This window comes from Dromaius novaehollandiae, chromosome 18 (genome assembly GCF_036370855.1).
Source record: "Dromaius novaehollandiae isolate bDroNov1 chromosome 18, bDroNov1.hap1, whole genome shotgun sequence".
Classification (NCBI taxonomy): domain Eukaryota; kingdom Metazoa; phylum Chordata; class Aves; order Casuariiformes; family Dromaiidae; genus Dromaius; species Dromaius novaehollandiae.
The window spans coordinates 10,176,035-10,203,065 of NC_088115.1; the positions used below are offsets into that span (position 1 = coordinate 10,176,035).

At 39.4% G+C, this 27,031-nt stretch overlaps 2 protein-coding genes across 12 annotated transcripts in view; one reads left to right on the forward strand and one right to left on the reverse strand.

Annotated features, from left to right (window-relative positions):
• The window catches only part of MBTD1 (mbt domain containing 1), a 39,280-nt gene extending 28,194 nt beyond the window's left edge, over positions 1–11,086 (reverse strand). Inside the window, exons 1-7 of one of the 11 annotated variants that reach the window (XM_026099141.2) lie at positions 10,877–11,085; positions 8,965–9,012; positions 8,435–8,623; positions 2,569–2,770; positions 1,362–1,501; positions 276–390; positions 97–182 (exon numbers count right to left, since the gene is read on the reverse strand). In XM_026099141.2, coding sequence (XP_025954926.1) covers positions 97–182; positions 276–390; positions 1,362–1,501; positions 2,569–2,722 — 495 coding nt within the window. In that variant the 5' untranslated portion in view covers positions 2,723–2,770; positions 8,435–8,623; positions 8,965–9,012; positions 10,877–11,085. Of the gene's footprint in view, positions 1–96; positions 183–275; positions 391–1,361; positions 1,502–2,568; positions 2,771–7,552; positions 7,606–8,434; positions 8,624–8,964; positions 9,013–10,489; positions 10,844–10,876 lie in introns of those variants that run through there. The other 10 variants (XM_026099139.2, XM_026099140.2, XM_026099142.2 and 7 more) reach the window with 10 other exon arrangements.
• Positions 11,087–11,175: 89 nt separating this feature from the next.
• Positions 11,176–20,899, forward strand: UTP18 (UTP18 small subunit processome component). The gene is made up of 14 exons (XM_026099021.2): positions 11,176–11,517; positions 11,672–11,802; positions 11,907–12,002; positions 12,580–12,659; positions 12,911–12,996; positions 13,568–13,693; positions 14,581–14,755; positions 15,085–15,185; positions 16,561–16,651; positions 16,959–17,082; positions 18,049–18,223; positions 18,842–18,984; positions 19,929–19,988; positions 20,755–20,899. The coding sequence occupies exons 1-13, from the start codon at positions 11,233–11,235 to the stop codon at positions 19,951–19,953; spliced, it is 1,638 nt and encodes a 545-aa protein (XP_025954806.2). The 5' UTR covers positions 11,176–11,232; the 3' UTR covers positions 19,954–19,988; positions 20,755–20,899.
• Positions 20,900–27,031: the final 6,132 nt, after the last annotated feature.

Below are 27,031 nucleotides of genomic sequence, written 5' to 3' on the forward strand. Positions count from 1 at the left end.
TTATTTTTTTCTCTCATTAAATTAAAAAGAAAAAAAACCCTCTCTCATACACACACACAAAACACACACACACAAAACATGCTGAAAAATACTTACATGTTTAAAACACGTAACAGGAGCTGCTGTAAAGCTATTGCTATTGATGTAGTTACCCCAGCTGAAACCTTCCACAGGGACTGCTGCTAAGAGAAAGTTATTTTATTTAGGAAACTGCTAATAAACCACAAATCTTGCACTACCAAGAATTTGTTTCAGCTCTGTTTATATGCCATTACCTGCCTTAGTCTTTGCCTGGTTTTGTAAAGTTGCTTGATACTGAGCATATGCTGCTAATTTAGCCACTAATGGTTGTTTTTGTAGAACTTTAGCCTTCTTTGTTGGAGGTTTACCCTAAAACAAAAAAAGCTAAGTAAATAAAGTCTTTCCAAACTCCCACCAGAAACGTCTATAGGTCTGTGGCATATTCCTCGTGCTATTTTGTGAAAATCACTGTAAAAAAAACTACAAAATGCATTTTCAAAATAATCTGCCAAGCGTTTTTTTTTTCTGGTAGGTATAACTCTTGAATTAGAACAACAGAGAATGGAAGCTGACTAATGAACTGTCACAAAGCCACAAGCAATATTAAAGAAACTTAAATACATAAAAAACAGTATCAAGAGAACGTCCAAAAGATTACTTTTGTACCAGTATTCCAACTTGAAGAGCATACAGATTCAGTTGTTCTTTATCTGAAAAAAGATATTTTCTAAAAGCTGGTTAAAAGGAAGAACCTTTAATCTAATTCATACCAATGCAACTTCTTGGCATTGGTTGCATACAGCAATGAGATATGATATAATTTTATTTCCTGACATTTCCATTTCTTTCCTTGAATGTTACACAAAATAATTTTAAGATTAGTTGATCAATATTCTAAATGAACAGACCAAACTCATTTTGTAAATCTAATAGTTACTTCAGAAAACCCCCAGAAACATAAGACAACAATGCTAAAGAAACCTTTATGCTCTCCAAAGCCAGAAAGCATCTTGAGTGTGAAATACATGGGTTTTCAAATGACTACGTATCTAGATGGAAGATGTTTCTTTTTCTTGCAGATGCAAGTGGGCCACTGCAGCAGAATTGAAATAAGGAGTCAATATTCTCTGTAATTTGCTCTGCTGAGCAAAGGAATTTATTCATCAACAATATGGTTTTGAGTTTTAGCTTACAAAATTATTTACGTGAAAATTTTGATGTGTTCTTAAGAAACTTGATATAGTTATTTTAAATTATTGCAGTGCATTTAACTTTGAACAAACAGATACATTTTACAAACACAGACTATGATAAGTATATAAAGAAAATGGTTTCTGTACCGCTACCTGAAGCCTGGCCAGAATGCTGGCCTTCTTGGAGTTCGATGAATAACTTCTAGAGCATGACACACTGCAGAAGCGTTTTGTTTTAGAGTAAAAAGCGTCGCGGACACCAACCATTCCACACATCTCACATGTAGCTAATCAGAGGAGAGAAAGAGCAAAATATTAAGAGTGTAATGAAGACCTCAGTAAAAACTCAGAACAAAGATGACATGCAAAAGGTCCTGTAGGTGGCACCACCAAGCTGAGCAGTTTTAGGGTTCAACCCTGAAGAGAATTACACAGAGAAATAACTTAAAATAAGAACAATTCCACCAATGTCAGTGAAATACTATAAGCCTCAAGTTTGTAAGTGAAAAGGTCTCTCCTTTCTTCTCCCTATTAATTTTACCATTGGTAGAAGTGAACAAACCAGCCAAATCAGCTACAGCTAATTTCTGTGTTTTCGTGGTTCTTCTCAAAGAAACATCTGCCTTGAATCTAGGCCTGCCAATACAGATTTCCAAAGTGAAACAAAACCCAGACCTCTGTCATGAATCAACAAATTAATCTATCCAAAGTATCCTAAGCCCATCAATATCGTCATTTACCTGTAATCATATGCTTTGTAAGTTGACAGCACTTCCCAACCGAGTTCTTCTACACTCAATAAAACAGCGTTTGTGACCCACTTATGCCAATGAGACAAACCAAGATTCTACCCAGCGAGAGCTCTACTAATCAGTATTAACTCTGGCCAAAATGTTTTTTCCGTGATGGCAAAAGCAATCTTCCGTTTTTTTCCAGAATACTCCAGTTCATAGTTGGTGCATATTGTACACGTATACACTGACAGACTTTAGGAAGCAGTGCTAATAAGTTTTCCTAGTATAGGAAGAAATTTATCCTTATATATTTTACATATGGTATAAAGAATGGAGAGAATACATTGACATTTTCCTCATAACTCAAAGGCCCCCCAAAAAATGTACATGAGGACACACATACACATGTGCATACATACAATATATACTTGATGAGGGGAATTAGAATTCTATCTTATTTCAGTTTAGCAAAAAACAACAAAAAAACAAATCAAACAAAAAAAACCCCAAAACACCACCACCCTCAGCTGATTTGCCCAACATTTGGGTTTGGACTCGCACAAATTCATAACATATGCTGAAAAACACAAATGGCAAAGTCTTTGTACCCGTATACTTACCCATGCCAGATTTGCCATCTGGATAAGTATAGACCTGCCCATTGTTCTTTATAATTGGGAGACTAGATGGCAAAGGAGCAACTTCTTCTTCACTTTCATCTGAACTGGAGCTGCTGCTGGTGTCCTCACTACAACTATCATAACCGTCAAACATCCCGAATGAATCACGTCTTTTCCTTTCTGCTCGTGAAGTATGCTCTGTCTAAAAATTAGAAAAAAACACACCACAAAACAAACAATAGCAGAGCACTCCAAAGGCAAAAATTTCAAAGACAAACTTTCAAAAGTTTCAAAGGTCAAAATCAGCCTACAAATGTAGATGTATTACAAATCGGTGTCTGCTCTGTCAACACAGAGATATGAACCACATATTGCTAATTAATGTGCTCAGTAGTAGTAGAGTCAAAAGTAGCCAATGCTTGGTATTGTGATATACCAGGAGAAAAATTTATCTCATGATCTGCTGAGAATATGCGGTAGCAGTCCATACATTTCTTTTTCTTAGATCTTCAGAGTTCATTAATCCTGATATGCAGAATAATGACAGCCACACAGAACTTGTATGCAAATGAGCATATTCCAGATGGCTGCAGGCAATTTCACTAAAATTCATTAATTTGAGAAAGCTGTGCAGAGAAAGGACAGTTCAAAGACGACGACACTATTCTACGGGTGAGGATATGAGAGTATAACCCTACTCCCACTGGCCTGTGGGGTTATAGATAAATCTCTTAGCTGCCCTATGATTCAGTTTCTCATGTGTGAAACAGAAGTACTTCTCTACCTCACACGGATGTTCTGAGGATTAATACATTAACAATTATGAAGAGCTCAGTTACTATGGCAATAGGGTCTGTATAAATACTAAACGATAGAAAGGTGACTAATTTGCTACTGTCATATACCAAAAAAACCTGTTACATAATAGAGTTTTCCTATAACCAAAAATCTGAGGTCAAGTGGAAATGTACAACTTTGAAGAATGAGTAACAGTTAAGCAATTTCCAGCAAAGACATTGAAGATGCATACACAATGGATTAACTGATGTCTTTTTTCTGATGCACGTTCAATATATGCATTTTAATACAGTGACATTTTTTACTTTATTACTATTTTACACACCTCTATGGGAACAAAACTACTGCTAGATAAGTTGCCTTCATTAAGCTAAATTTTTTTTCCCCAAAAATATTTCCATCATTCTGACCAGTATCTATATAGGCTGAGAGGAGTTAATAAATGAAGAGAAGACAAAGAAAGAAATTCTATCACAGAAGCACAAGTTAGGAGAATGAAACACAGCAAGAAACCAAAAAGAAATATCAAGAAAGCCTTTACCTCTGTCTTTTTTCCAAGAGCTAATTTTATTTTAAAATCATTGTAGCCAGAAAAATAATGTGATCAGACCTTTCCTTCTTAAATTGCATTTGGATTCACAGCTTTAAAGATTTCATCACAGTAATTCCCCAAATCCCTTTCCTAGAGAGTATATGCCTGAACATCTTTATTGTTGGATCTCATCCGAGCCTTTTTCTGCCATTCTGCTATGCTATTCCTTTATTACAATATTCTCTATTCTCCCTTGCAATTTGTCTAAATCCTATTACAGAAGGATTTCCTCATAGACAAATGGGAAACCTGATTTCCACACTGACACAAACCAGCATCTGACTTAAAAAAACAGTAAGCGCAAAAATGAGGTAAACAAAGTGTCTCTGAAACCTAAAAATGTCAGCCTAATGTTAATCATGCACATATTCCCCACCCAATATTTCAAAATTATATTAAAACTAACCAAAACTTAGCATAGGGCATAGCTCGAGAGCTTCTTGAAGCAACTGACATCTGCTTGAAGTAACTGGGATGACAGTTGCAGTCATTACTGGAAACATTGAATGATGGCAGGGCAAAACCAAGTCCTGACCTGCACTGCTACCAAGTCTTACCTGTACACTACTACTGATACAAGCCAACAAGGTGCAAGATAAGTTTGTGCGCAGGTGTGTGTAGATTAAGCTAGAAGTTGAACACAATGTTGCCGTGGATACAATGTTCTGCTACCAGTACCAATAATTCACAGATCAGAACACGAGCAGGAAGGTCAATTGGCTTCCTCAACATTTCATAAGCTTCATAATGTCTCACAGTATTTAACTTTCATTGACCAGAGGATACAGCCTCTGCTAAGTGATAAAATGCAATACCATATTAAACGTTCACAACACCAACACCAGAATACCATGGTGCCTCCTATATTATTGGGGTTTTGGAGTCTACAAACAGGATCATCTTCCTCATTCAGCTGAGTTATTCTTTATAACTCAGCTGATCTATCTCACTGAGAGACCAGGACTTCACCTCACATAAAGGAGGACTCAGCCCTTTGGCAGAGGCTGTGTAGGACGCAGCGTTGGGAATTCCCTTTCTCACTGCAGACTAGAGAACTTTGGACCCACCCAGCAATTCTGCTACACTCTGCTGAGCCACTTCATTGCTAGAGGTAGAAAAGCTACCAACTCAGGGAAAGCAAAAGGAGCACAGCCCATCGCCAGTCCCTCCAACCCCCAGGGCCGGAGCAGAGCAGCCCTGTAGGCAGCACTGCTCCCGCTGCAAGGGAAAGGAGAACAGGGAACGGACGGAAGGAGGCGAGAGGAACAGGCCAGAGGTCCAGTGGCACAGAAGCAGGACAGACTGCTGTAGGGAAGCTGAAGCGGGGTGAGAGTGTACAATTGCAGATATCTCAACGGCACCTTTGGCTCCAATTTTTTGTTGTTGTTCTTTGGTATTGCATACATTTAGAAGCTCAATATTGCTGCCAAGCCTTTCTTGCCAAAATATCCACAGATGGGAAAGAAAAAATCTTTTATAAACTCTCCAAAGAAGTCTCATTTACCACTTTTTCATTAACTTTGTATTTGGGCAATTTGTCCTAATTCAAGTTATAAGCAACTCAGGCAGTAGCTTTATTTATTGTTTTTTTAAAAATACTGTAGCTTTATAAAATGTTTTTATTCTCGCTTTTGCCAGAAAATGAGCATGTTTACTGGATAATTTACTTAGGACATTCTTAATGTTAATTTGTAGTTATTATCCAGATTGTAATTCCTGGGAAATTGCTCAAAATACATTTTATGAAACTTGAAAAATGTATCGTTCTGCAACAGAAAAACACTCACAAACTTTGAAACTAAAAAGTACTTTGTGTGCAGAAGTAGGTGAAAGTTACGGAAGGCAACATGTGAACACCTATGCTGAATTTTTTTCTAGAGCAGACCAAAACACTTCCAGTTTGATAATAAACACCAGTAAGGTTCTTTTCAATGCACGTGGAGAGACGGCATTGGTAGAAACCAGTGAACCAGTGTGGAACCTCTGATAACACTTCCCGCAGAACTTAGAGGTCCTATTCCACTTGCAAAGCCTGTCCAATGTTTGAAACAGAAAAAAGCTGGGGTACAGCTCAAGTGTCAGAAATTGCATCCTTACACACAGGGCAAGATATGAAAAACCTACTCTGTAATATTTTGCTGCAAGATAGCAGAAGCTGGTTCCCATGGAGTTCCTGTGGCCATTGCCTCAAACAGAAGCAAAACAGACATGAGGCAGCTGCTTCTGTAAAAGCAGCAGCTTGCAGTTCCTGCTGAGTTCTTACAAGTGATGTGCAGCAGCCTGCCTTATCAGCTGACTAGTAATAATTTGTCTATCCGACACAGAAGCACCTAACCATGGCACCTGCAGGACCTCTAGGAACGGAAGCCTCGGAAGGGGCAGTCTGTTATTGTGTGAAACACATGTTCCTACTGAATTCTGAGACATGCTGCTAAGGAGAATGCAGCCCTTCCCCCCCCCGGAAAGCAGCATCATAGTTAAAGCATGAAGGTGGCCTGTCAAAAGCACAAAACTGGGGGTTACAACTATTAGCAGGAAGGGATTAAGCACAATTTTTACACTTACGCACTTCAGTAATCAGCATTTGATACAGTTTCTTTAAAAATTCCCTTTTTTTCCTGCCAGAGACTAACAGTAGTAATAACTTGCTCTAACAATTACATCACAGTGAGATCAATCCATATGATAACTCACAATGTATGCATACAAAGACAAAAAATGCTTTCTACTCTTCAAAGCTGGATTTAGCACTAAAACCACACTGAAGAGGTTGCCTTTCCCTCAAAACTGAATCAGATCAGTGTTCTTCACCTATCCACAGATGAAGGAGTAGCATCCTGCCTGTCTGCAAAACATGCTTTGAGCAGGAGTCTGGCACACTGTAAAACTTAGATCTGTGTAACTCTGATCAATAGTAAAAAAGCAGTAGTTTAAATAACTCTACTGCTAAAAGAAAATTTACTACTACATTAAGAAGAAGCAACACACAACAAAAAAAAAAAAATCAAGCCAAACTTTTAGGCATAATAACTAAGACTTATTTTCCTAATGAGATTACAGGTTCCTCAATAGGAAAGATTTTTAAACAGAGCAATGCAAAGTCTAGGATAAGTGGGACTGGCAAATAAGTCTGTAGGACTATTTGCTTGGGGGTTTTCTTGCATAGTTTCCTTTATTGAAGGGATGGGTGGAGAAAGGAACTCTTAAGAACTGCTTTCTTATTCTGCCCAACTTCCCATTTTCCTGTTCTTCCTCTCCCCCCTGTGAATACTTGGCAACAATGTATTTTTAAGAAATACTCTTAATTAAGTCATTACACAAGCAAATGCTATGATAAAAGAATACAGTTAAGGAAACCGGTTTCCCTAAAATCACAAAGACAATTCTAAACAGATATGATAAATAACTTGTTTCTCATTCCCTTAACATACAGTGTTGTACAGACAGTTGAATTTGGTCAGCACATTACAGCAGATATTCTTTGAGTGTAGTAACTATTCCAGAATAAAAACTTGTTCAAGAAGGGTAAATGATGTATGGCCAAAACACACACAAAAAAACCAATTTAATGTTAATAAAACATGAAATACTTACTCAGGAAATTGCTTTAGCGTCTTGATGAAGACTATGCTCAAGTATTGGCAAAGCTTTTGAGAAAATATTTTGAAGGGGAGAACTTGTTAGAGAAAATACCCCATTACGCAGTAACTAAATTCCTTGCCTCCAAGAAAGCGCATCTTTGCCGAAGGAGGATGATACAAAAGGGTCATAGGAAGGTTTCAACCTGCTCAAAATGTTTATTGTTATTACTGAACCAATTTGGTACTTGAATTCAGAAAGGCAGCAAATTAGAGTTTTGACAAAATACAAGAACGGCAGCTTAACAAAGGCCCACCAGCACCTATAAAGATAGGCAATGCATCACTTGCTACATTCAGAGCTAACCCCCAGAAACATGACAGAAGCATGGACAGATGGCATTGGAGGCCAAGGTCAACAAGGAGGTCATCATAAACTTCAAGTCAATTGTATGTGATGAGATATATTTACTTCAATCACATATCCTTATCAGATCACACATTTCCCACAGTGTACTCCCAAGTTGACATTAAATTTGATGCACAGCCTTTGTTTTCAAAAGTTCATTAATGTTTTATGCTGCAAGTTCAGTTTTAGCTCTGGATTTCAGCATTAAGGCACCAAGAAGAGAGAACTAATTCGTTACAACTCTTCTGAACTTCATTCTAGCCAAAATAATTTAATGTAGTAATACTAGCTTGCCCCCTGTGGAACTGAAGGACTGACTGTATCTCAGAGAATGACAAAAAAGGAAAATTCAAACATGGTACCAATTTAAAGAAAACACACTTTCAGTTTTCATTAAAAACAAACAAACAAAAAACCCCAGACCTAAACATCTTGGGATTCCTGGAAATCAGAACCAACCAAACTTACTTTTTTATAGAAGCAACTCACCTCTATCTGGAAATGTGCCTTCCACTCTTATTACAAGTAAAATCTCAGCTGGAAAATTACAGAAATGTTTTTTCCTGTCTCTTCATTTGCTATGTATGACAGCATTTTGTCTGAAGCCAGTTTCTGCTGTTTGCCAATGGTTTTGTCCATAGCCTCTTCCCCAGGGGGTTTCACACAAGAGGGGAGACTCTTTTACAAAAAAATATATCAAATTAGCAGGCAATTTGGAGGGGAAGGAGATGTAATATCTGAAATATCTGAGTTTTGAGAAAACTCGAGATGTGTTACAAATTCCATTACGCTTCTACAAAACTCTTACACACAGGAGTATCTGGAAGACATGAAGTCTAGAAGTCAAATACTTGGTTTCAAACAATGCATTACCATTAAAAAAAATCCATTTAAAGGTTAAAAAACAAACAAACCAAAAAACCCCCAAAACCCCAACCCCTGGAACACCTGAATTCTTTCTATGTGCCCAGGGCCAGATTCAGCAAAATATCACACTTGCCCAGCATGTACTGACTTACCTGGGAAATGAAGGTATGCAGTAGCAGTTTGTGGAAGGTATCAAGAGCCTTGCAGAATTAAACCAAATTTTAAAAGGTAAGAAAAATGAAAGCCAAGGGAACTTTTGTACATATTGTCATCATTACTGCTACAGCCATGTAGTTCTTTTGGGAACCACAGTGAAGAGAGCCCTCGCTTTCAGCTGACGACCCTGCTGCACATGCACTACACGCTCTCAAGACCGAGATCTAAATTATTCTTTAGTGTAAACAATGACTTCCCACTAAGAAAGCGTACACACCTCTGCTACACTTCCCAATAATTTACACTATTCGCTTCCTCAAAATGATCCCTAGTCAGAAGCAACTAGTAAAGGCTACTAACCTACCATGTCTGGTTTTTGTTTTAGGTCTCATTTAATTTTCCAGATTAGACTTTCTCTTAAACTACTTATTCCATTGCTTATCAATCAAAATCAGGCTGTTATAAACGACTAAAAAAAACCCCTCAAACAAATAAATACAGCATCTCCAACCTGCAAAACAGCCTTAATTTAAAATAGAGAAGACTACCCTGCAGCTTTCAAATCTGCACCTAGTTTTAGAAGTGAAGAAATCATACGGGCTGCCGCCCACATTTTAAAGCATTATTTTAAAAGGAATTGCTTTTTCACATGCAGTAGCTTCTACCATAATCAGCATATGCTTTACAGTGAGTTTTTTTTTAAAGACACACTGGACAGAAATTCCTTCACTTTAAAACACTTTCACCATCAACCCGAAAGTGAAACTGGTTTCGCGAGTTTATTGCTCTCGTTGAGAGCAAAGTCAAAACATCAACAAGCATAAAAAGGATATTGACGGGGCAACTGGCTGCAAAGAATCCGCAGCTTTGGAAGCGCCAGGATTAAGGAATATTCTAAAGGACTTGAAACGAGCGCGACGGAGGGGCTAGGTCTTAAAGGGTTCAAGCGCAAAAGGAAGTCACTGACAGAAGCAGCCCTCCGGCAGCCCCCTGCGAGCGGGCACCTCCGAGCGAGCCCGCAGCGCTCGCTGCGCGACCGGCCGAAACTTTTTGTCGCTGGCTCCGGCCGCCGGCAGGGACGCAGAGGAAGGGAAGCCCCGGGGGGGAGCGCCGCCGCATCACAACAAAGGGGGGCCGCCGGCCGCCCGCCTCCACGTGCCCGCCGCCGCGCCGCGGATGACAGGGCTGCGCCGCCGGCTCCTGCCGGGACCCCCGCAAACTCGGGGCGACGGCGCCGCGCCCGCAGCCGGCTCGCAGCGAGCCCCGGGGTGCCCGCCCTGCCCCGGCCCGCCCCCCCTCCCCGGCGCTGCCCGCCCCCGCGGGGGCTCGGCGCTGCTCCCCTCCCACACAGGTGCCCAGGGCGGCCCCGCCGCGCAGCCCCCTGCCCGCACGCGGGAGGCGGGAGGGGGTCGCGCAGCCCACCCCGGCCCGGCCCGCGCCGCCCCCCCCGCCTTCCCCCAGCGCCTCGCCACAGCGCTGCCCCCCGCCTCAGCCCCCCGCGGCGGCGGCTGCGGGACTCACCAGGTCCTTTGTGTTTTCCATCAGGCCCTCATGGGCAGGAGGTGCCCGCGCCTCTGCCCCCTCCCCTCGGCTCGGCCCCCTCCGCCTGCCGCCTCCCCCTGCGAGGGGCCGGGCCCAGCGGGGGCAGGAGGCGGCCTGGAAAGTTCAGCCTCTCACTCAGCCGGAGAAAGAAATTCAACTCCCTGCTCCGGAATATCAACAACATTAGCATAACCGCACTGCGCACGCGCGGCGCCCGGCCCACCGCGCGCTCTCATTGGGCTCCCAGCTGTTTGGGGCTCCCTCGCTCGCCGTACCCCCCCTGGGCGAAACCACTCCGCGAAGGGGGCGCTCGCTGCCGTACTAGAGCCTCAAGGCTAAAAGTGGCCCGGAAGGGGCTTGTTTTACCTTCTCGCGGATGACGAGACACGGGAGGTCGTCGCCGGGCTGCCGCTGGGGAGCGGTTATTGTCATACGAGGCATGGAACCCCTCTATGGGTGCGATGGAGCGACCTGGCCTCGGACCTCATCACGTGAAAGGCGCGGGGGAGGGCGAGGAGCAGGAGGAAGGGAAGGCAAAGAAAGGAGGTCACGTGACAGCGCCTTGAGTGCGGGGCGAGCGGGCCGGGTCACGCGGGCGGAGGAGGGGCAGCAGCGCGAACCTATCACGTGAGAGAGGGGCGGGGCGAGGCGGGCGCTATATAAGAGGTCACGTGGGCAGTGCACGCGTTCCGGTTCCGGCTCGCGCGGCGCTGTGGGGAGTGATGGGGCGCGCGGCGGGGGCTCGCGCGGGCCCGGCGGCGGCCGGGAGGCAGCGGCGGCCGAAGATGGCGGTGAAGAAGAAGAAGAAAAAGAAGATGGCGAAGCAGCTACAGCCGCGCGCGGAGGCGGCGGCGCAAGAGGCGGAGGAGGCAGCGCGCCGCGGCCGGCACTTGCGGGCGCTCTGCGGGGCGTCGGGCGCGGAGCGGGCGCTGGAGGAGCTGGTGTTCGGCGACAGCCTCGCGGCGGAGGAGGGCGAGCTGCTGCAGCGCCTGGCCGGGCCCCTGCCGGTAGGGCACAGCCCGCCCTGCGCGGCGGGAGCGGGGGGCGGCGCCTTCCCTCGCCGTCCTGGTGCTCTCCTCGCTGTCCTCTTTCCCGCCGCCCTGCGGAAAAGCCCTCGGGCCTTCTCGGCTGGGTTAAAATGGCCTGTTTGGTTGTTTTCAGCTTCATGCTACCGAAAAAGGAAGCCTTCTGAAAGACTCGAGCGATTCGGAAGTGGAGAATGAAGCGAAGGATAATTTCTTGCCGTCTAAGAAACCAGCCTGGGTGGATGATGAGGATGAAGCTGAGGAAAAGTAAGCTAGAATTTGTTGGTAGGAAGTAAGGATGATGCTTTAAAGAATTAGCTGAAGTGACTTCAGTTTAAGTGATCTCCATATTCCTTATGTTTTTTTCCTAGGATTGATATGACCCACAGGTATAAGAAAGATATGATGAAAAGTGATGCTGAGAAGGTACTCAGTAAGAAAAAACTTAAAAGACGACTTCAAGAACAGTGAGTTTCGTTAACGCTTCTGTAGCTGCTTTTGCTAAGATAAGATATTTGCATGTGACACTCAAAGTGCCTTTTGTCTTTGCTGAACTTGTGTGGACTGTTTAAAGCTATTGTTGCTAGCAGTATTTGCTATGCTTAAATCTAAAGAAATATTAACAATAACAAATAAAGTTTGTGAATGAACTTTCTATGGACTAACTTGTTTGTTTGTTTTAGTAGAGCTGTACGAACTTACTTGTTTTCTAGGGAGCTATGTCAGAAAAATCTTTAAGTAGGATGATGGAAGATAGTATAGATAGCAGAGCACTATAGATGTTTGGGCTGTCTTGGTATCAGTGCACATAACTCAGTGCTGTCATGTTTAGCATCAGTTGTGCCTTAGTTTTGTGTTCTACGAGCCTACAAAATACATTAAAAACATTACAAGTGGAATTGTGAGGGGGAAAAAGAATTGCATTTTGATGTAAGCACACATAATTTTGTAGAATTGAGTCTGACTGACATGAAAGTATGTTACCCGTAGAAGAAAACTGTTTTCTCAAAGACCTTTCCTCTATCCCCTGTTTTTTCTTGCTAGATTTCAGCGAGCTATGGGAGGAGTTCCTGCCTGGGCTGATAGAGAAAATAGGAAGAAACCCAGAAGGACTGCAAGTGATAGTAAACTCATTATGATTATGAAATTATGATTCTAATGTGCTTTTGTCTGCTCGGCTATTCAGCTCTTTATAAAACAATTAATTTCTGGTGTTTCTCCAGTGTGAATAAGGTGATAGTATGCTGGATAAATCAGCTTTATCCCTTCAGTGTGCTTTTATTTCTTTAATTTGTTGCTTCTGTGGGGATTTTTTAGGTTTTGATGTGGAAGTGTTTGTGAAATCAATCTTGTCTGTATACTTTGTTTTACTTAGGCGATAGTGAAGATGATGATGATCTGCTATGCAAGACTGGCAATTTTATATCAAACTCGGAGTCTCTGCCCAGAGGTATTTTACAGGTGAAGACAAGTCTACTTCTACCTTATTTTGACCCCTGTATACACTTTGACCACTTTGCTGTTTGAGCAGTAATGTTTCTGTTAGTGATTGTATGGATTTCTTGAGATTTTTTTATTTGTTCTTTTTTTCCCCCTGTAACTTGAAGGCCTAGATACTTACATTCCAGAGAAATTGGGTAGGAAGGATGGAATTTTCCCACAACTCTGAGGCTACTGAAATGGTCTTTGATGTGAGAAATGCCTACTTAGTTTGACAGTCTTGTGAGTTTTGTATACTATCTGATCTGTGTTCCAGATTCATTGAAATTTAACTAGTTTTACATAGACTGCAAAAAAAATTTTAAAAAAACACCCAGAAATCAGTAGAAAAGTCAATTAGCTTGTTATATCTATGCTACTGTACTAAAGCAGCTTCCGTGACTTACTGTATGTTCTGCTTGTCTCAGTTGTCTAAAAGGTCAGCCTAATGTGTGAGGTCTCTTTTGTAGAACAAAGAGCAATTAAATTGATTGACTGCTCATCAGCATAAGTAAATATGCTGTTTGTTTTAACTGTTTGATCTGTATTGTAGATGAAGAGCTGCCTGCCTGCTAATCAGGAACGCCTTGCTGGTGGAAAACTGTCAACAGTGCAGTTCCATCCTTCTGCTCAAGTTATCCTCACCGCTGGACGTGATCGATCTGTGTCACTCTTTCAGGTGAGAAATTTTAATACACGCAATGAAAATAGCAACTGATATTGAATATTTTTAAGAAATATGGGTGGGGTGGAGTTGCTGGGTTTTTTCCCTTTTTTCCCCACTTCTCTCTTCCTGTGATGGCACGTGCATGTTTTAGGAATTGTAATGCCTTTGTGCCTAGAGTGGAATTTGCTTGGTTGAAGGCATTATGTTGGAATAAAATTTCATCTGTGACCTCACACTAACTGCTCACAGAGTATAGACAAATTAGTTTTGTCCAGGTTTTTAGTAAAGAGTTTTTTTTTTTTTTAATTAAGTGTTTGGTTTCAAGGTCTGTAGTGACTAAGACTGATTTTTTTTTCCCCCAACTTCTTTGTTTAAAAAAGTAGTAGTGTGAGGAACAATAATAGTTTTAAACGAAAGTGGAGAGCTCAAAGCATTTTGGGGGTCTAGAGACTGTCCTGTGTCAGAAAGCTACTGGTCGTGGGACTCTTCTGTCCTGCTCCTCTGAAATGTAAAAGTCCTAACTCTAGTCAGGGGTCAGTGACATGGTCAAAGGTGCAAGTCAAGCTTGACTCTTACAGGGCTGCAAGAAAGAACAATGCAAAGCAAATGATGCCATATAGGAAAGCACAATATAAATGATAATTTAGTTGAACAAAACATGGGTATGGCAGGAAGGGTAAGAGGTTTGTAGTGTATCAAAGGAAGGTGGGAGTGCCTGAGATAGAAGATGAAGAGTGAGAGCCAGGTGGTTTGTAGATTGGGAAGATAGGGGGAGATTAATGCTTCAAACTAGTGTACCTTTTACTGTTTAAGTCTCTTATACCAGCTAGTCAAGGTTAATTTTCTGTGTAAAAATACTTCATATGTTCCTTAATGTAATAATTCATTTTCTTTTGAAGGTTGATGGTATAAAGAATCCAAAAATACAGAGCATCTATTTAGAGAGCTTTCCAATCTATAAGGCTTGTTTCAGTGCTGATGGAGAACAAGTTATAGCCACTGGTACTCACCATAAAATGTTCTATGTGTATGACATGATGGGTGGAAGTATTATTCCTGTACATCAAGTAAGAGGTATGTTTAAGTGTTAGTACTTTAAGTATCTGGATACAGTTGAAATTGTCGCAAATAGAGCTGGCATACAAATTAACTTTAAAAGAAAGTGCAGTAAGCTTTGGTAGTAGGGTTATTTGTCTTCACTGGTCTTTAGTGGTGTGTTTAGTTTTAGTTTGGGTACTGGTCACACAAGCTTAAGGTTGAGTCTTAGCTTTATTGTGACAGCCTATTGCAGAAATGGAAAATTGAAATGGGGTCAGGTCTTACTCGTGTTCATCATAAGTCTGAAAGCTGAGGCAAAAGAATAAGTCATGCCAACTTGAACTTCTGAATCCCTCTTTTTAAAGGTATGGAGGAGAAGTTTGTCAAAAACTTTGAAGTGTCTCCAGATGGATCATTTATGCTTCTTACTGGAACTTCAGGTTATCTTCACTTGCTATCAATGAAGGTAAGGTTTTTATCATGACTCAGTTTCTTGGTACCCTTTGCTTCCTGAATCTGCTTGCTTACCTTTAATCTGAAAAGCCATCTGTTTTTTTGGTTAAAACAGAAGTATGACACACCTCATTTTCTGAGGCTGTCAGAGTATTTCATTGACTGGAATTGTAGCTTTGGAAAATGATTTTTGGGTGTCTGAAAATGTTTTGCTGACTATACGGTTCTCTTTAGGACTGGTGATGGAGCTAAGGCCAGGGTTTCATAGGCTTTTTAAGCTATTGCTGGAAAAGTCATATCTGTTTCAGCTGGTGCACAAACACTGTACTGACAAAGAATGGCCTCAGCATGGAAAGAGGTGCCTGAGGGTGGAGGAAATAGGATGCTTTTCTTGGGAATTGTGGTAGTGTGTGTTCATGAAAATGCCAGCTCCTGTGGTTCTTAAAGCACATAGAATTTTTCAGTTAGATTTAAAATGTCATTTGATAGCAGCTGGATTTGTTTCAAGTTTTCACTAGGAAAAGTATTCTTGTCTAAAAATATTCAGTTCTGTTATGCAATAGGGATCTCCCAGTGAGGGAGCCAATGAGCCTTTACTGAAGTAGCTCTAGTTGTAAAATAAATGGAGTGTACATGGATCTCCATGGTCTGTAGGTAACTTGGCTCTGAAAGAGTTTTTTTTGTCAGTTTAGCAAAGATATTTGTGGGACAGGAGTATGGAAGCAGCTTTCTTGCTGATTTTTTTTCTGTATATGTCACAGCACACCTGTGAGCATCAAGTATTCCTTGAATGCTGCATGTTAAGCCATTTTAAGTTCTAGGCAGCCAAAAGAGGGGGTAATGAGATGCCTTATTGTCATACTAATTTATTCAATAGCCTTCCATACAATACACAAATCAGAATAGTATTTGAGTCCTGCCTGCTGTAGATTACAGGAAACTGATTTTAAAAATTTGAACTTCATTTGAGAAGCATTTTCAAATATAACATGCTTCTGTTATCCTTAAAATGTTGGTTAACATGTTCTGAAGACCTCTTACTGGAGACTTGTCTCTAGGTAATTTTCCTTTTATAAGTAGCTCTTCATATTCTTGCAGTAGTGCAATTGCAGTGATGGAGACTAATGTATTATTGTTCATGATCTAGTTTACATTTGAAGAATCACTTAAATGAAAGCTTTATTTTGCTCCACCTCTTGCAAGTCTGTGCATAAAGAGGTTCTTTCTGAGGATAATACAGGATTGAAGCTTAGTTCTGTTAAATTCAGTAGGAATAGAATTCTTGAATGTCTTCAATAGTGTGCTTCAGGAGTCAGGAACACTTCAGGCAAAAAAATGTCAAAATTGGAAGAATCTTTATTTCACTGCTGTTAATCATTGTCCTATAGACAAAGGAACTGATCAGCACTATGAAAGTAAATGGAAGATCCACTGCATCTGCTTTCACTCCAGACAGCAGCAAAATATATACATATTCAAGTAAGTGTTCTTGTTAATAGCATTAATCCCAACTACATTTAAACCACAGAGCCCTTTGCAAAGCGGTCATTTTACAAAGTGAATTAAAAGACTATGCCAGTATCTGGCCTTAAAAGCATAAGCACGTGGTCAGGCATGAAGATGTATACTATATGCTTAAATCTGCTTTTTGTTTAATACCCTGCATTTCACATTTGTAAGCAAGTTAACAGTTATTTTTTCTGAAATTTACTGTAACAAAATACACAAATCACTGTGTTCTGTGTATGTGACTTGTATATAATCTTCTGCTTCATTCCGCAACCAGAGGAAGGTGAAGTCTTCATTTGGGATGTGAAAAGCAGGAAGTGCCTACACAGATTTGAAGATGAAGGATCTTTGGAAGGCAAGTGTATTGCTGTTTCAAGAAATAACCAGTATGTGGCATGTGGGTAAGTTACTAGATCAAGTTTAACTTCTTAATATCTCATTCTGGAGGTTTTTAGTAAACTCATTCATGGCTGGTAAGAGTGAAGGAACGTGGAATAAATTTAGTTTTAATGAAGCTGGAGTAGAGGTGAATAGGTGAAGGTTGTCTGTTTCATGATAGCCATTTATTTTATTCCATGTTTATCTAAAATACCATAACAGATTGTGTACCAGTATCACTCTTAATGTATTGCTATTGCCATGTAATGGGTTTAGCAATTAATTTTGAAATGCAGAGTGAAATCATACAACTTGTATATTATGAATGTCAAGTTAGGGTCCTGTTCCTTTCCCCTTTTCTAGTTGCCTCTTTCTTATACTCTTGATTTGGTTCTTTAATAGCATATTAGTATTCAAAAGGGTGCATTGACTCAGGTGGAAAAAATACTGCTTGAAAGTATTTTTTGAAGTATACTTGTGAAGGTGCAATTAAACTGGTGTATCAATTCTTTTAAATGAGACTAGCAACTATTTTATAATTCAGTATGTATTAGGCTGTTAAAAGGATATTTAAGTGGAATTGGGTTGCATAGAGCTTAAAAATAACAAACAAAAGAACTTTAGCTCTCTCAGAATCTTTGATACTAGAGTTCTTACTGCTTTGAATTCGTTGCATGTTCTACTGTGATAGCTTGCTCACTAGAAAAAAAAAAAAAAAAGAGCATTATAATGCACCTTCTAACCTATGTATGGTTCCAAATTTTTAGTTGTAAGAAATTGGTCTACCAAGCATCTCCACTGGTAAAAGTATGTGTCTTTATACACAAAACATATGTCTTAACAAGGATTTTCTGTTTGTATTTTACAAACTCCACTAAATGTTTTATTGGAAGTGATGTTTTTTAGTTAATGGTGGCTGTAGATAACAAGGTAATGTGGACTGTAAATGCTACTTCTTGATATGGTCTGTGTTAATTTATCCTCTTTAGCTCAGTTTCTGGAGTTGTAAACTTGTATACTACTGATGTCTGTCTCAAAGAAAGCAATCCTAAACCAGTTAAAGCCATAATGAACCTAGTTACACCTGCTACATCTGTGACCTTCAATCCCACAACAGAAATTTTGGCAGTGGCTTCCAATGAAGCTGATGAGGCTGTCAAATTGGTATGTTCAGCTTCTTCATTCAGTGCAATTTCTTTTGTATTTTGATTAACAAATGTTCTCAACAACACAATAAAACTGATACTAAGCAGATACATACACTGCAAAAAGATCAGCTAGGCCAAGCAGATCAGGACATGTGCAAATGCTGTATATCTGTAAGAAAGTACTGTTTTTTTTTCTTGAATTTGTTAAGAAGATAGCATCTTATCTAGTTGAAATCTTATTTTTCCCCTTTTTAAATGACCTTTCCAGTGTGGTAAATATAATGATTTAGCCTGCAACAAATTGAATTTTCAGCACCTCTTGTGTTGTATATGGTGTTTCTCCTAGCCCAGGATTTAACTGTCGGCCTTGTCAGAATTCTGGCCAGCATTGGAACTACTTTTCCAAGTAAAACAGTTGGAGGCTTCTATGAACTGTTTAATGTAGTTACTCAAATGACTTAATGACTGGCATGACAGTGTGTTCCCTGTGCTTTCTTCTTCCTTGTTTCTCCAGTAGAGCTCTATCTAGAATGGGATGGAACAGAGGTAGAACTCAATATTTGAACTTAATGTTGAACTTTTGGAATTTTTGTAGCTTTTCCATAATTATAACTAATTACAACTTTGTTCGTAGGTACACATTCCTTCGTATACTGTATTCTCAAACTTCCCAGTGTTCAGAAGAAAGCAAATTTATCTTACTCAATCTATGGACTTTTCTCCCAGAAGTGGTTTTTTCTCTATAGCAAATAATAAAGGCAAAGCTTTATTGTATAGGTATGTATTAAATTAAGTTCATTAATTCTAGAAGATGTATTCTTTTTTTTCCTGTTGAAGTGGGAGGATGACTGATAAATGGAGGATGTTTGACTTGATCTTAATTTGACCCGATGTCTTAGTTGTGTGGGGAACTGGCTTCCCGTTCTGGAGAATGAGCCTTTGTCTATAAACTGTATGTTATTGCAGGTACCTCTATCAGAACTGTCATTGTCCTTTGAAATAACTAGGACAGAAAAAGCTAGATATGAGATGTCTGTCCCCAGCTCCCTCCCCGAAAGCCATGCTTCTGTACTAATATCTGTATCTGGCATGGGTTTGTTCTAGGTGCTTGGGTTCAATGGGATCTGAAGGCTTCCTGCACATGCTGGATGATGTGCATGTCTGAGGCCTCTTGGTTTACTCAGAGAACACATAAGAATAAATGTATTAATCTTTTTGCCATGTTACAGTTAATATTCAAAATCCCAGTTTGCTTATGTCCTCCATGAAATCTCAATAACTGACTTCTAATTTAGCATAGACTTCTCCCTTCTGTGAAAAGGGAGAAATGGAATGGTAATAACTCAGAGCAGGATCTATTTCCTTCTCTTTATAGCCAGTTCTTCAACTTTGTGATGCTTTAGAAACTTCATATTTTTAATGTGTGAATTAAATCAGATTTATGAAGTCTGACAGGGAGAGCTTATAAAAAGATTTAAGACTGTAAAAATGTGAATAAATCTTAATTTTCCCTTATTTGAACTTGCACTGCATATTGTAATAACACTTCAAGTAAATCCACCATGTGGATAGTTACTGTCTTTTACTATGCATGTATTTCAGATTAGTTCAGTAGTGTCACCCTGAGTGTTCTTATACTTGTTGCTGCTTCATATGGTCTTTAGTCAGCAGGTTGTTGAAAAGTTAAGTCTGTCTCAACTTTGGTCTCTCTTTTTTTTTAGGCTGAAACATTATTCAGATTTTTAAAAGATGATATGGGAGAGAACTTGCAAGTAACTCAGGTATAAGTAACACTAAAACTGACAGCATTGTCCTAAGGAACCTTGTTTTAATTTTGGTTCCTCCACATCTTTTGGGTGGCAACAAGCAGTGGTTCTTAGTATGTAATCTGAAACTGTCCTGTCTGGATTGCTTCTACACATAGGCTCCAACTGAGGGGCAAATAAGCTAAGCAGTCCCTTTATAAGAGTTTCCATACAACTATGGAAAAGATTCAGGACTGTCTTGTTAATCTCCACTCTTCTAATAGCAGCCTACTGCTCTGTATGCTACCATCATACTCCCCCAGGGAGATGGTAGTTCAACTAAACTTCTGTCCAGTTCTGACAACAGTTTTAAAAATGTGGATATATTTAAACCAAAAACTCAAGCAGTGACAATAAACCAGCAGTAGGCTGGCAGAGATATAGCTTGATCTTGTTATGAGTAGATGTAGGTGTGCCCACCCAAGCCTGCATAGTTGGAAGCTTAGATTGCTTAAGTTTGAAGCATAGCTTGTGTGCAGACAAGGATTCTGTTGTATATTATAACCTCTTCATAGAAAAGAGTTGAATAAAGTAGTTAAATAGCTGATGTCTAAAGCTGGAACAACCTGTAGCTTTGCCGTAATGTATTGCTATTTGACCCAAAAGGTTTTAATGTTTGGAAGCTAGACTGATTTGGACTGGAAGCAGTTGATCTCCTGCATGTGAATCTTCCATATAATTTTGCAATGGCTAAATGTTCCAAAGGTACTAATGAAATCCTCTTGTACTGATCTTTCCCCAGGTGTTGTAACCTGCAGCTACACGTATGCTGAGAAAATTCAACAGGGTTTTCTTTTGCAAACTATTTTATATGGAAGTTGAAAAATACTAATACAATATCTCTTTTGTGAATACTGTTACTTAATAAATGCACCTGATAACAAGTTTCCAGTCAAATTGCTTCAACTTTTTCAATGTTTTGTGTAACCAAATGACTGACTAGGGTTTCAGTGGCTGTGTGTGTCTTCAAGAAATGCTTAAATGTTACTCTGAGAATATGAAGTATTCTGATGCTGACACTGGAAACACTGACTTTGTGAACTGTAACTGTGTTCAATGTATTGAGCTTTTACATCTCAAACAAAGTATGTTGAACTTTGGCTTGTGGGTCCACAAATGTTCTCCCCAACAAGCTTTGCCACCAGCCAAGTTTGTTTGAGGTTGGGTAAGAAACTAATTGTTTTGCTGATGGGGGCTACGAATCCTTCTTTCCATGGGAGCAAAGCAGTTACCTGAAATGCTGTGATGCAGGTTTATAGTTCGGTCTGACTTCATGGGCCAGTTGTGGTTTAAAGATAGCCTAAACTAAAGAGGGAGTAAATGCAGATGAAACAACACCCTCGGTTGTGCTTACTGCCTCATGCTTTACAAAAACTGCATATAATGTGTATTTAATTCTTAAGGAAAACCCCATTCTCATCTTTCTGTGAAAGCAAAGCATCCTGAATGTCACCTTGCCTTTTATTTCAAGCTTTACTCTGAAGTACTGATGTGATCAGTAGTCATGTGGCAAGGACTGCTTTATAGCTATTGTTGCTTGTTCTTTACTTGATGCCAAATACAGCACATCTGATCACTCTTTTCCTGAATTGGCCTCCTCTTTAGAGAAGAATACATGAGCAAGTTGACTAGAAATTTGCTACAGCATTAGTAAAATATCTTAATTTTGAGAATGAACTGTAACTAATGTCTGTCACACTTCGCAGGAGGGAGCTTTCTGAGCAGTAGCATGAAGAGCAAGGTGCTCCACTAACCAGTAGTGAAGTCAGTATTAAGCCTTCAGTGAAAGTGGCATTACAAAAGAAGGTACAGTCTCTGAGCATGAGAAAAAGCTAATTATAGATTCTTGTCAAAATGTTTTAGATATAAGCCTCTTGCTAAGTATTTACCATATAGTTTTGAAAACTGTAATGCTCCATTTTCTAATAGAAAGGATTTTTAACAAAGCTTTGCCAGTTATGCATTACAAGATGGGAAACTGATTTCACAAACCAGATGAAAAATATGAATATGCTATAGAGGTATAAAATTGACTAGAGTTTGTTTAACCTGATTATAATGCTAAACCTAGGCCCAAGATCATAATACAGAAGAAAATTGTCATAAGTACACTAAGCACATTAAGATGCTTGCTGTAGGATTCTTCTGTTACAGAACAAATCTTGCTGAAAATCTAGTTGAGAAAGACTTTGAATTTTATAAATCTAGATGCTGAAACTGGTATATCTTCACTAGAGGGCAGCACTTAATCACTTATTTGGAGACTTGACTTCTATAACTTAGCAGTGCTGTCACAGGACAAAATGTTGATGAGGGGTTTTGGTTGTGGGTATCAGTTTACCCTGTTTTTTTCTTTCATCTGTGTATTTCACTGTTATGGAAGTTTAAGTGATGATGTGAGTTACGCCACAAAACTTATTTTTTTCAGGGAAACCTAATAACTTCTAAAAACAGTGGTTTTTAAGAAGATATATTCATTTTTTACCAAATCTCACTTAAGTGACTGTAAAGTATTTTTATATTGTTTAATCCTGTTATCCTGACTGTTTGCTCCTGTTTGCTCCTCTTCTTCCAATGTGTCTTCACTGTATCCATGAAGAAATAATCCCTAACCCACCGATGGAAAGCTATTTAGCAAGTCATTATTAGCAGATCTACAATTAGAACTTAGTCATGGATTCCCAGACTCATTTAATTCCCATCAATCCAGCAGTTTCTGACATTCTTCTCCATCCTGCTGGCTTCTAGTTACTAAGGCAGGAAGTCCAGCTTGGTTGGATGGAGGAGCAGGGAAGTAAATGTAAAAGGCATTTTAAAACTTTGGGCATGCTGAAATGCTGTATTCTGTAGTGTCAGTGCAGCTGTTTTCTAATAGTGTGAGGAAGGAAGGGGAGAGAGATCAATCTAAACAGTTACTAACAAATCGTATGATACAAGTTGCATATGTCAAGCTGTATATCTGGGTTATGCAATACATTTGAATCAATACAGAGGAATATGTAAGCTTTGTACTAAATACCTTGATTCTTGCTGTTGCATTTTTGCTTTCTGCAAAACGTAACTTACTGCCAAATCCAATTAAAAAAACATTTTGCCTGGGGGGGGGGGGAAAAACCCAGGGTACTTGATGTGTTTCATATTGGGTATTGAGTAATCATGCTCTAAGGTACTAAACAGGTTTTTAGTTGGATGGTACTAAGTACTGCAAGAAGTTTAAACTAACTAATATATCCAGGATACTTATTTGCAGTGGAATTGCCAGACTTCTTAATTATACATTACTGTTGTGTGATCTCATCTCATTTTGAAAAACTCAGCTCTTTCTCAGTTTGCCATGGGTTAAGTGTACTTAAATTTCTGACCTGTTTAATTCTGTTTCTCCTGGCATGGCTCCTGGCACTGCTAAGCTGAAGTTTTTAATGAATTATTTCTCTGCTTTTCCTCTCTTCCATTCTTCTTGGTAAAATAAATTTTATTGATGTAGCCCGTTAAATATTTATTACCACAGCCTTTTCCCTTCGGGCTGTCATCTTGTCAGATTTTGCAAGCTAAAGTGAGTTAGTCTGGTTAGTGCTTAAAAAGGAAACCTCCAAGAAAGAAAATTGACTAGCTGTTGGTGTAATGTTGGTTATTTAGAGGATGATGCTCTTAGTTTTGCTGCCAGTCAGTCTTAAAATGGAAAGAATGAAATGCTGATATTGTTGACCCTGCTACAGATCCCTGCAGGGATTTCACATACTGTTCAGAGCTGCCTTTATAAGTCTGATCTATATCTTGGATATAGTAAACTGAACAAACGTAAGCAGATAAAACCGCAGGTAGACATGGTCTGCGAAAGAGAACTAGGTTGGCACAGTATGTTTTTGAGGGTTGCTGTTTGAATCTGCTCCTGTTTGAGAGGTAGGTTTGGGGCAAGGTGTGGTTTAGCAAAACTTAAAGGACAGCGATTTCGCTATGTCTCACTCAAAATCCAGGATTGCTCCTCTTGAAATTGTGGAAACCTGTGGTTCTGAAAGATCCGTGTAGAACTGCTTAAACTACTATGTGAATGAACTGTACTAGCCTGTTCTGGGACACTGTCATTGAGGCAGTCTGCACCTATGTATTCTGATAACTAAAACCTAGCTATGAAAGGTGTACATCTTACTAAATTACTTAGAGACCCTCTAACCTAAATGAAAACCTATAATCTGCTTATGTTGGCTGCAGTATGATTTAACTTTCATAACAGATACCATAAAATGTTCCTGAAAACTCATCTTGGTGTTATATTTTGCACAAACAGTTGCTTGCCATGAGACTATATTTTGTGTGTAATATTGTTTCCTCCTGTTTAAATAGGAGGAAGAGTTGAATTAGAAGGGAATTTGGAAACTCTTTGAGGAAACTCAATGGAGGAGCCCTTACTCACAGTTAATACCCTTTGCTGTTCTTATGCTTTGTGAGTGAATAGATAAGGGATCAGAAAAAGTTGTGCCCTGTAGAATCACTAATACTTGTCACTAATTTCTCATGTGAATTCTGAAGGGTGCTGAATTTCTGCTGGTAAGAGTCATAGAACAAGGTATTTGCCCCCTTACAGTGCTGTAAGTGTCTTGGAAGCAAAGTCAGTTTAATACTATGAAAAACTTTTCAGATAGCTGATCCATTATTAAACTCACTGTAAATGGCAGTTCTCAATTAATGACTCAAACATTGATATTTAGCAAGTTTATGATGATTATTTGGGGTGAGGAATGTATTATGATTGGTTATTTTAATTTTTAGATACTTATCTGGGTGAGGTGAATGAAAGAGACAATTTTCTTTTGGAACGGAAATTCAAATGAGGCTGAGCATAGTTAATCCAACATTATCAAGACTATTTTAGCGTGTAAGTAGAAAACTAAATGATGCTGTCTAGGGGTACCATGTGGCCTTCCAGAACAACTTTGCTGTCTCCTGCAGCACACATCTCTGACTTCTGTGTGTTTCAATGTAAAAGTAGTACAGTTTCATTCTTAAAATGAAAGTATTATATTATGGGACAATTATTGCAGCTCTGTCCTAGCTGCAGTATGCTTCATTTTAATGAAGTTAAGCCAGAAAGAATATCACTATGGTGTGAGATAAAGCGGTCATAGTTTAGAAACAGATAGTCGAATTCAAGGTTACATTTAATTGGGAAGAGACAAGTAGTAGTAGGGTAAATATAATAGCAAGATGACATGGGATTCAAGAATAAGAGGCAGATTTGTGTAACTTAATTTTGTAAGTAACAGCCTATATTGCTTAAAAACACTCTTATCTATATTAACACCCACATTAGGCTTTCACCTGCATAAATTTAGAGTTAGGCCCCCAAGGTTATTAAAAACTGTAGAGGACTTCATGGGCTGTCAGTTCTCAAACCACTTTGTGCCAGTGTTTCATCTGTGGATCACACCACGTCCTGAGCTAAGGGTATAGAACAAAGTGATGTATACCAATTAAGAAAAATATTAGTTACTGTAACACTTAATATTGAGTTACAGTAGATACTTGGCCAAAACTGAGCTGATTTCCAGTTAGTTTTTCTTAAAGAATGTTTTTTTGAGCAATGCTGAATTTGTCTCTAAATTTGTCTTGACCTATGTAAACTTGATATATCAACTTATTCTAATGTAGCTGTGGAAAAGAAAATAGAGCTAGTACTTGAGATCCCTCAAATGAACCAAAAAAAAAAAAAAAAAGCAAAGATTAAATGCTGTTCCTGGTTAAATAGAAAACTCCTGAGATTTGTGAAGCTGTTATTCCTGATTGAAGTGATGTGACATCAACCCTGATAGCAAGTAGCTTATTCTGAAGACATTGAGGAATTTGGTAATGCACCAATTATAATGGAATCAACTGAAAGTTTTAAATTTTGCATAGTTAAATTTCCAAAATAGACCTGCGTAACTTTAGGGGAAGGTGTGCATTGAAGATTTATGAAAGTCTTTTTGAAATTCAAGACTATAAGCAATACCTTTTTCCATTTTTGGATGGGGACTATATCCTACATTTTCTCTTAGCTTTTGAAGAAATTCTGGAGCTTTGCACTTATGCCCTGGAAGTATTGTGAAGCTCAATTGATGTTTCTAGTGTTCCACTAGGTATTTGAATAAAAGGCATGACAAGCACAGAGAACAGTAAAGATGCTGGTTATATTGTATTACTATGGTCAGAGAAGAAAACAGTATTTTGCTTAAAACATCCTATTAACATAATTTGTATGGGCTGGAGGTACAATGTTCACTTGATGGTCTTAAAGTGAAGGCACTGTGTAATTCAAAACAGTGTCCTAAGGCAGAGGAGGACTAAGTTATGGAAAAAATGTTAGCGTATTCTTTGCTTGTAGTCATCTGCACTTGCTGCCCCTTCAGTTTGAAGCTCTAGAAGGGCTTTATTAATGCAAGTAATCATAGATAGGTAATATTAGCCTCATCTCATGGACAGGGGAAAAGAGTTATAGTGAGTTGAGATGAATTACATCTCACATCAGAACTAGGAATTCAGGCCTAGATTTTTGATTTCTTCTCAGTTTCTAAAAACAGTAGATTATGTTGCTTTTTTACCTTTGTTAGGCTAGTGTCATTGAAAACTCTGCCTTGTTCCTTTCTTGCATGCCTGCCTGCTGTGTTTCCTTCTTAACTGGCTTGCAGTTCTTGAATGATACCTAAGGTGTTTTGTTCTCCAATCTATTCTTCCCTAGGTACTTAAAAATGACTCTGCTGATGAATGTGGTATTTAGATTTTTGTGAAGAATGCTCTTGCTATGGAAATTGACATTGATATCAGATAGTATTTCTAACCAACCTGTCAGCTTTGGCAGCTTTCTGTGAAGATACGCATTTTACAGAAGCTCATATTGTTGTGGAAAATTCAGTGTTGCACAAAAACATCTGTAGGTTCCCTGAACTCTTCTGGAAACAGATGAAGATGCAATCCAGAAGAAGGGGGGAGGCTGTGTGTGTGTGTGTGGGGGGGGGGGGGGGGAAATAGACTGATAAAGGTGGCTA

Bases quoted from the DNA above. Each gene is read 5' to 3' on its own strand.
- UTP18 (XM_026099021.2), top strand. From the start codon at position 11,233: ATGGGGCGCGCGGCGGGGGCTCGCGCGGGCCCGGCGGCGGCCGGGAGG. The intron at 12,997-13,567 runs GTGAAGACAAGT...TCTGTATTGTAG, and splicing joins TGCCCAGAGGTATTTTACAG to ATGAAGAGCTGCCTGCCTGC. The intron at 18,224-18,841 runs GTATGTTCAGCT...CTTTGTTCGTAG, and splicing joins CTGATGAGGCTGTCAAATTG to GTACACATTCCTTCGTATAC.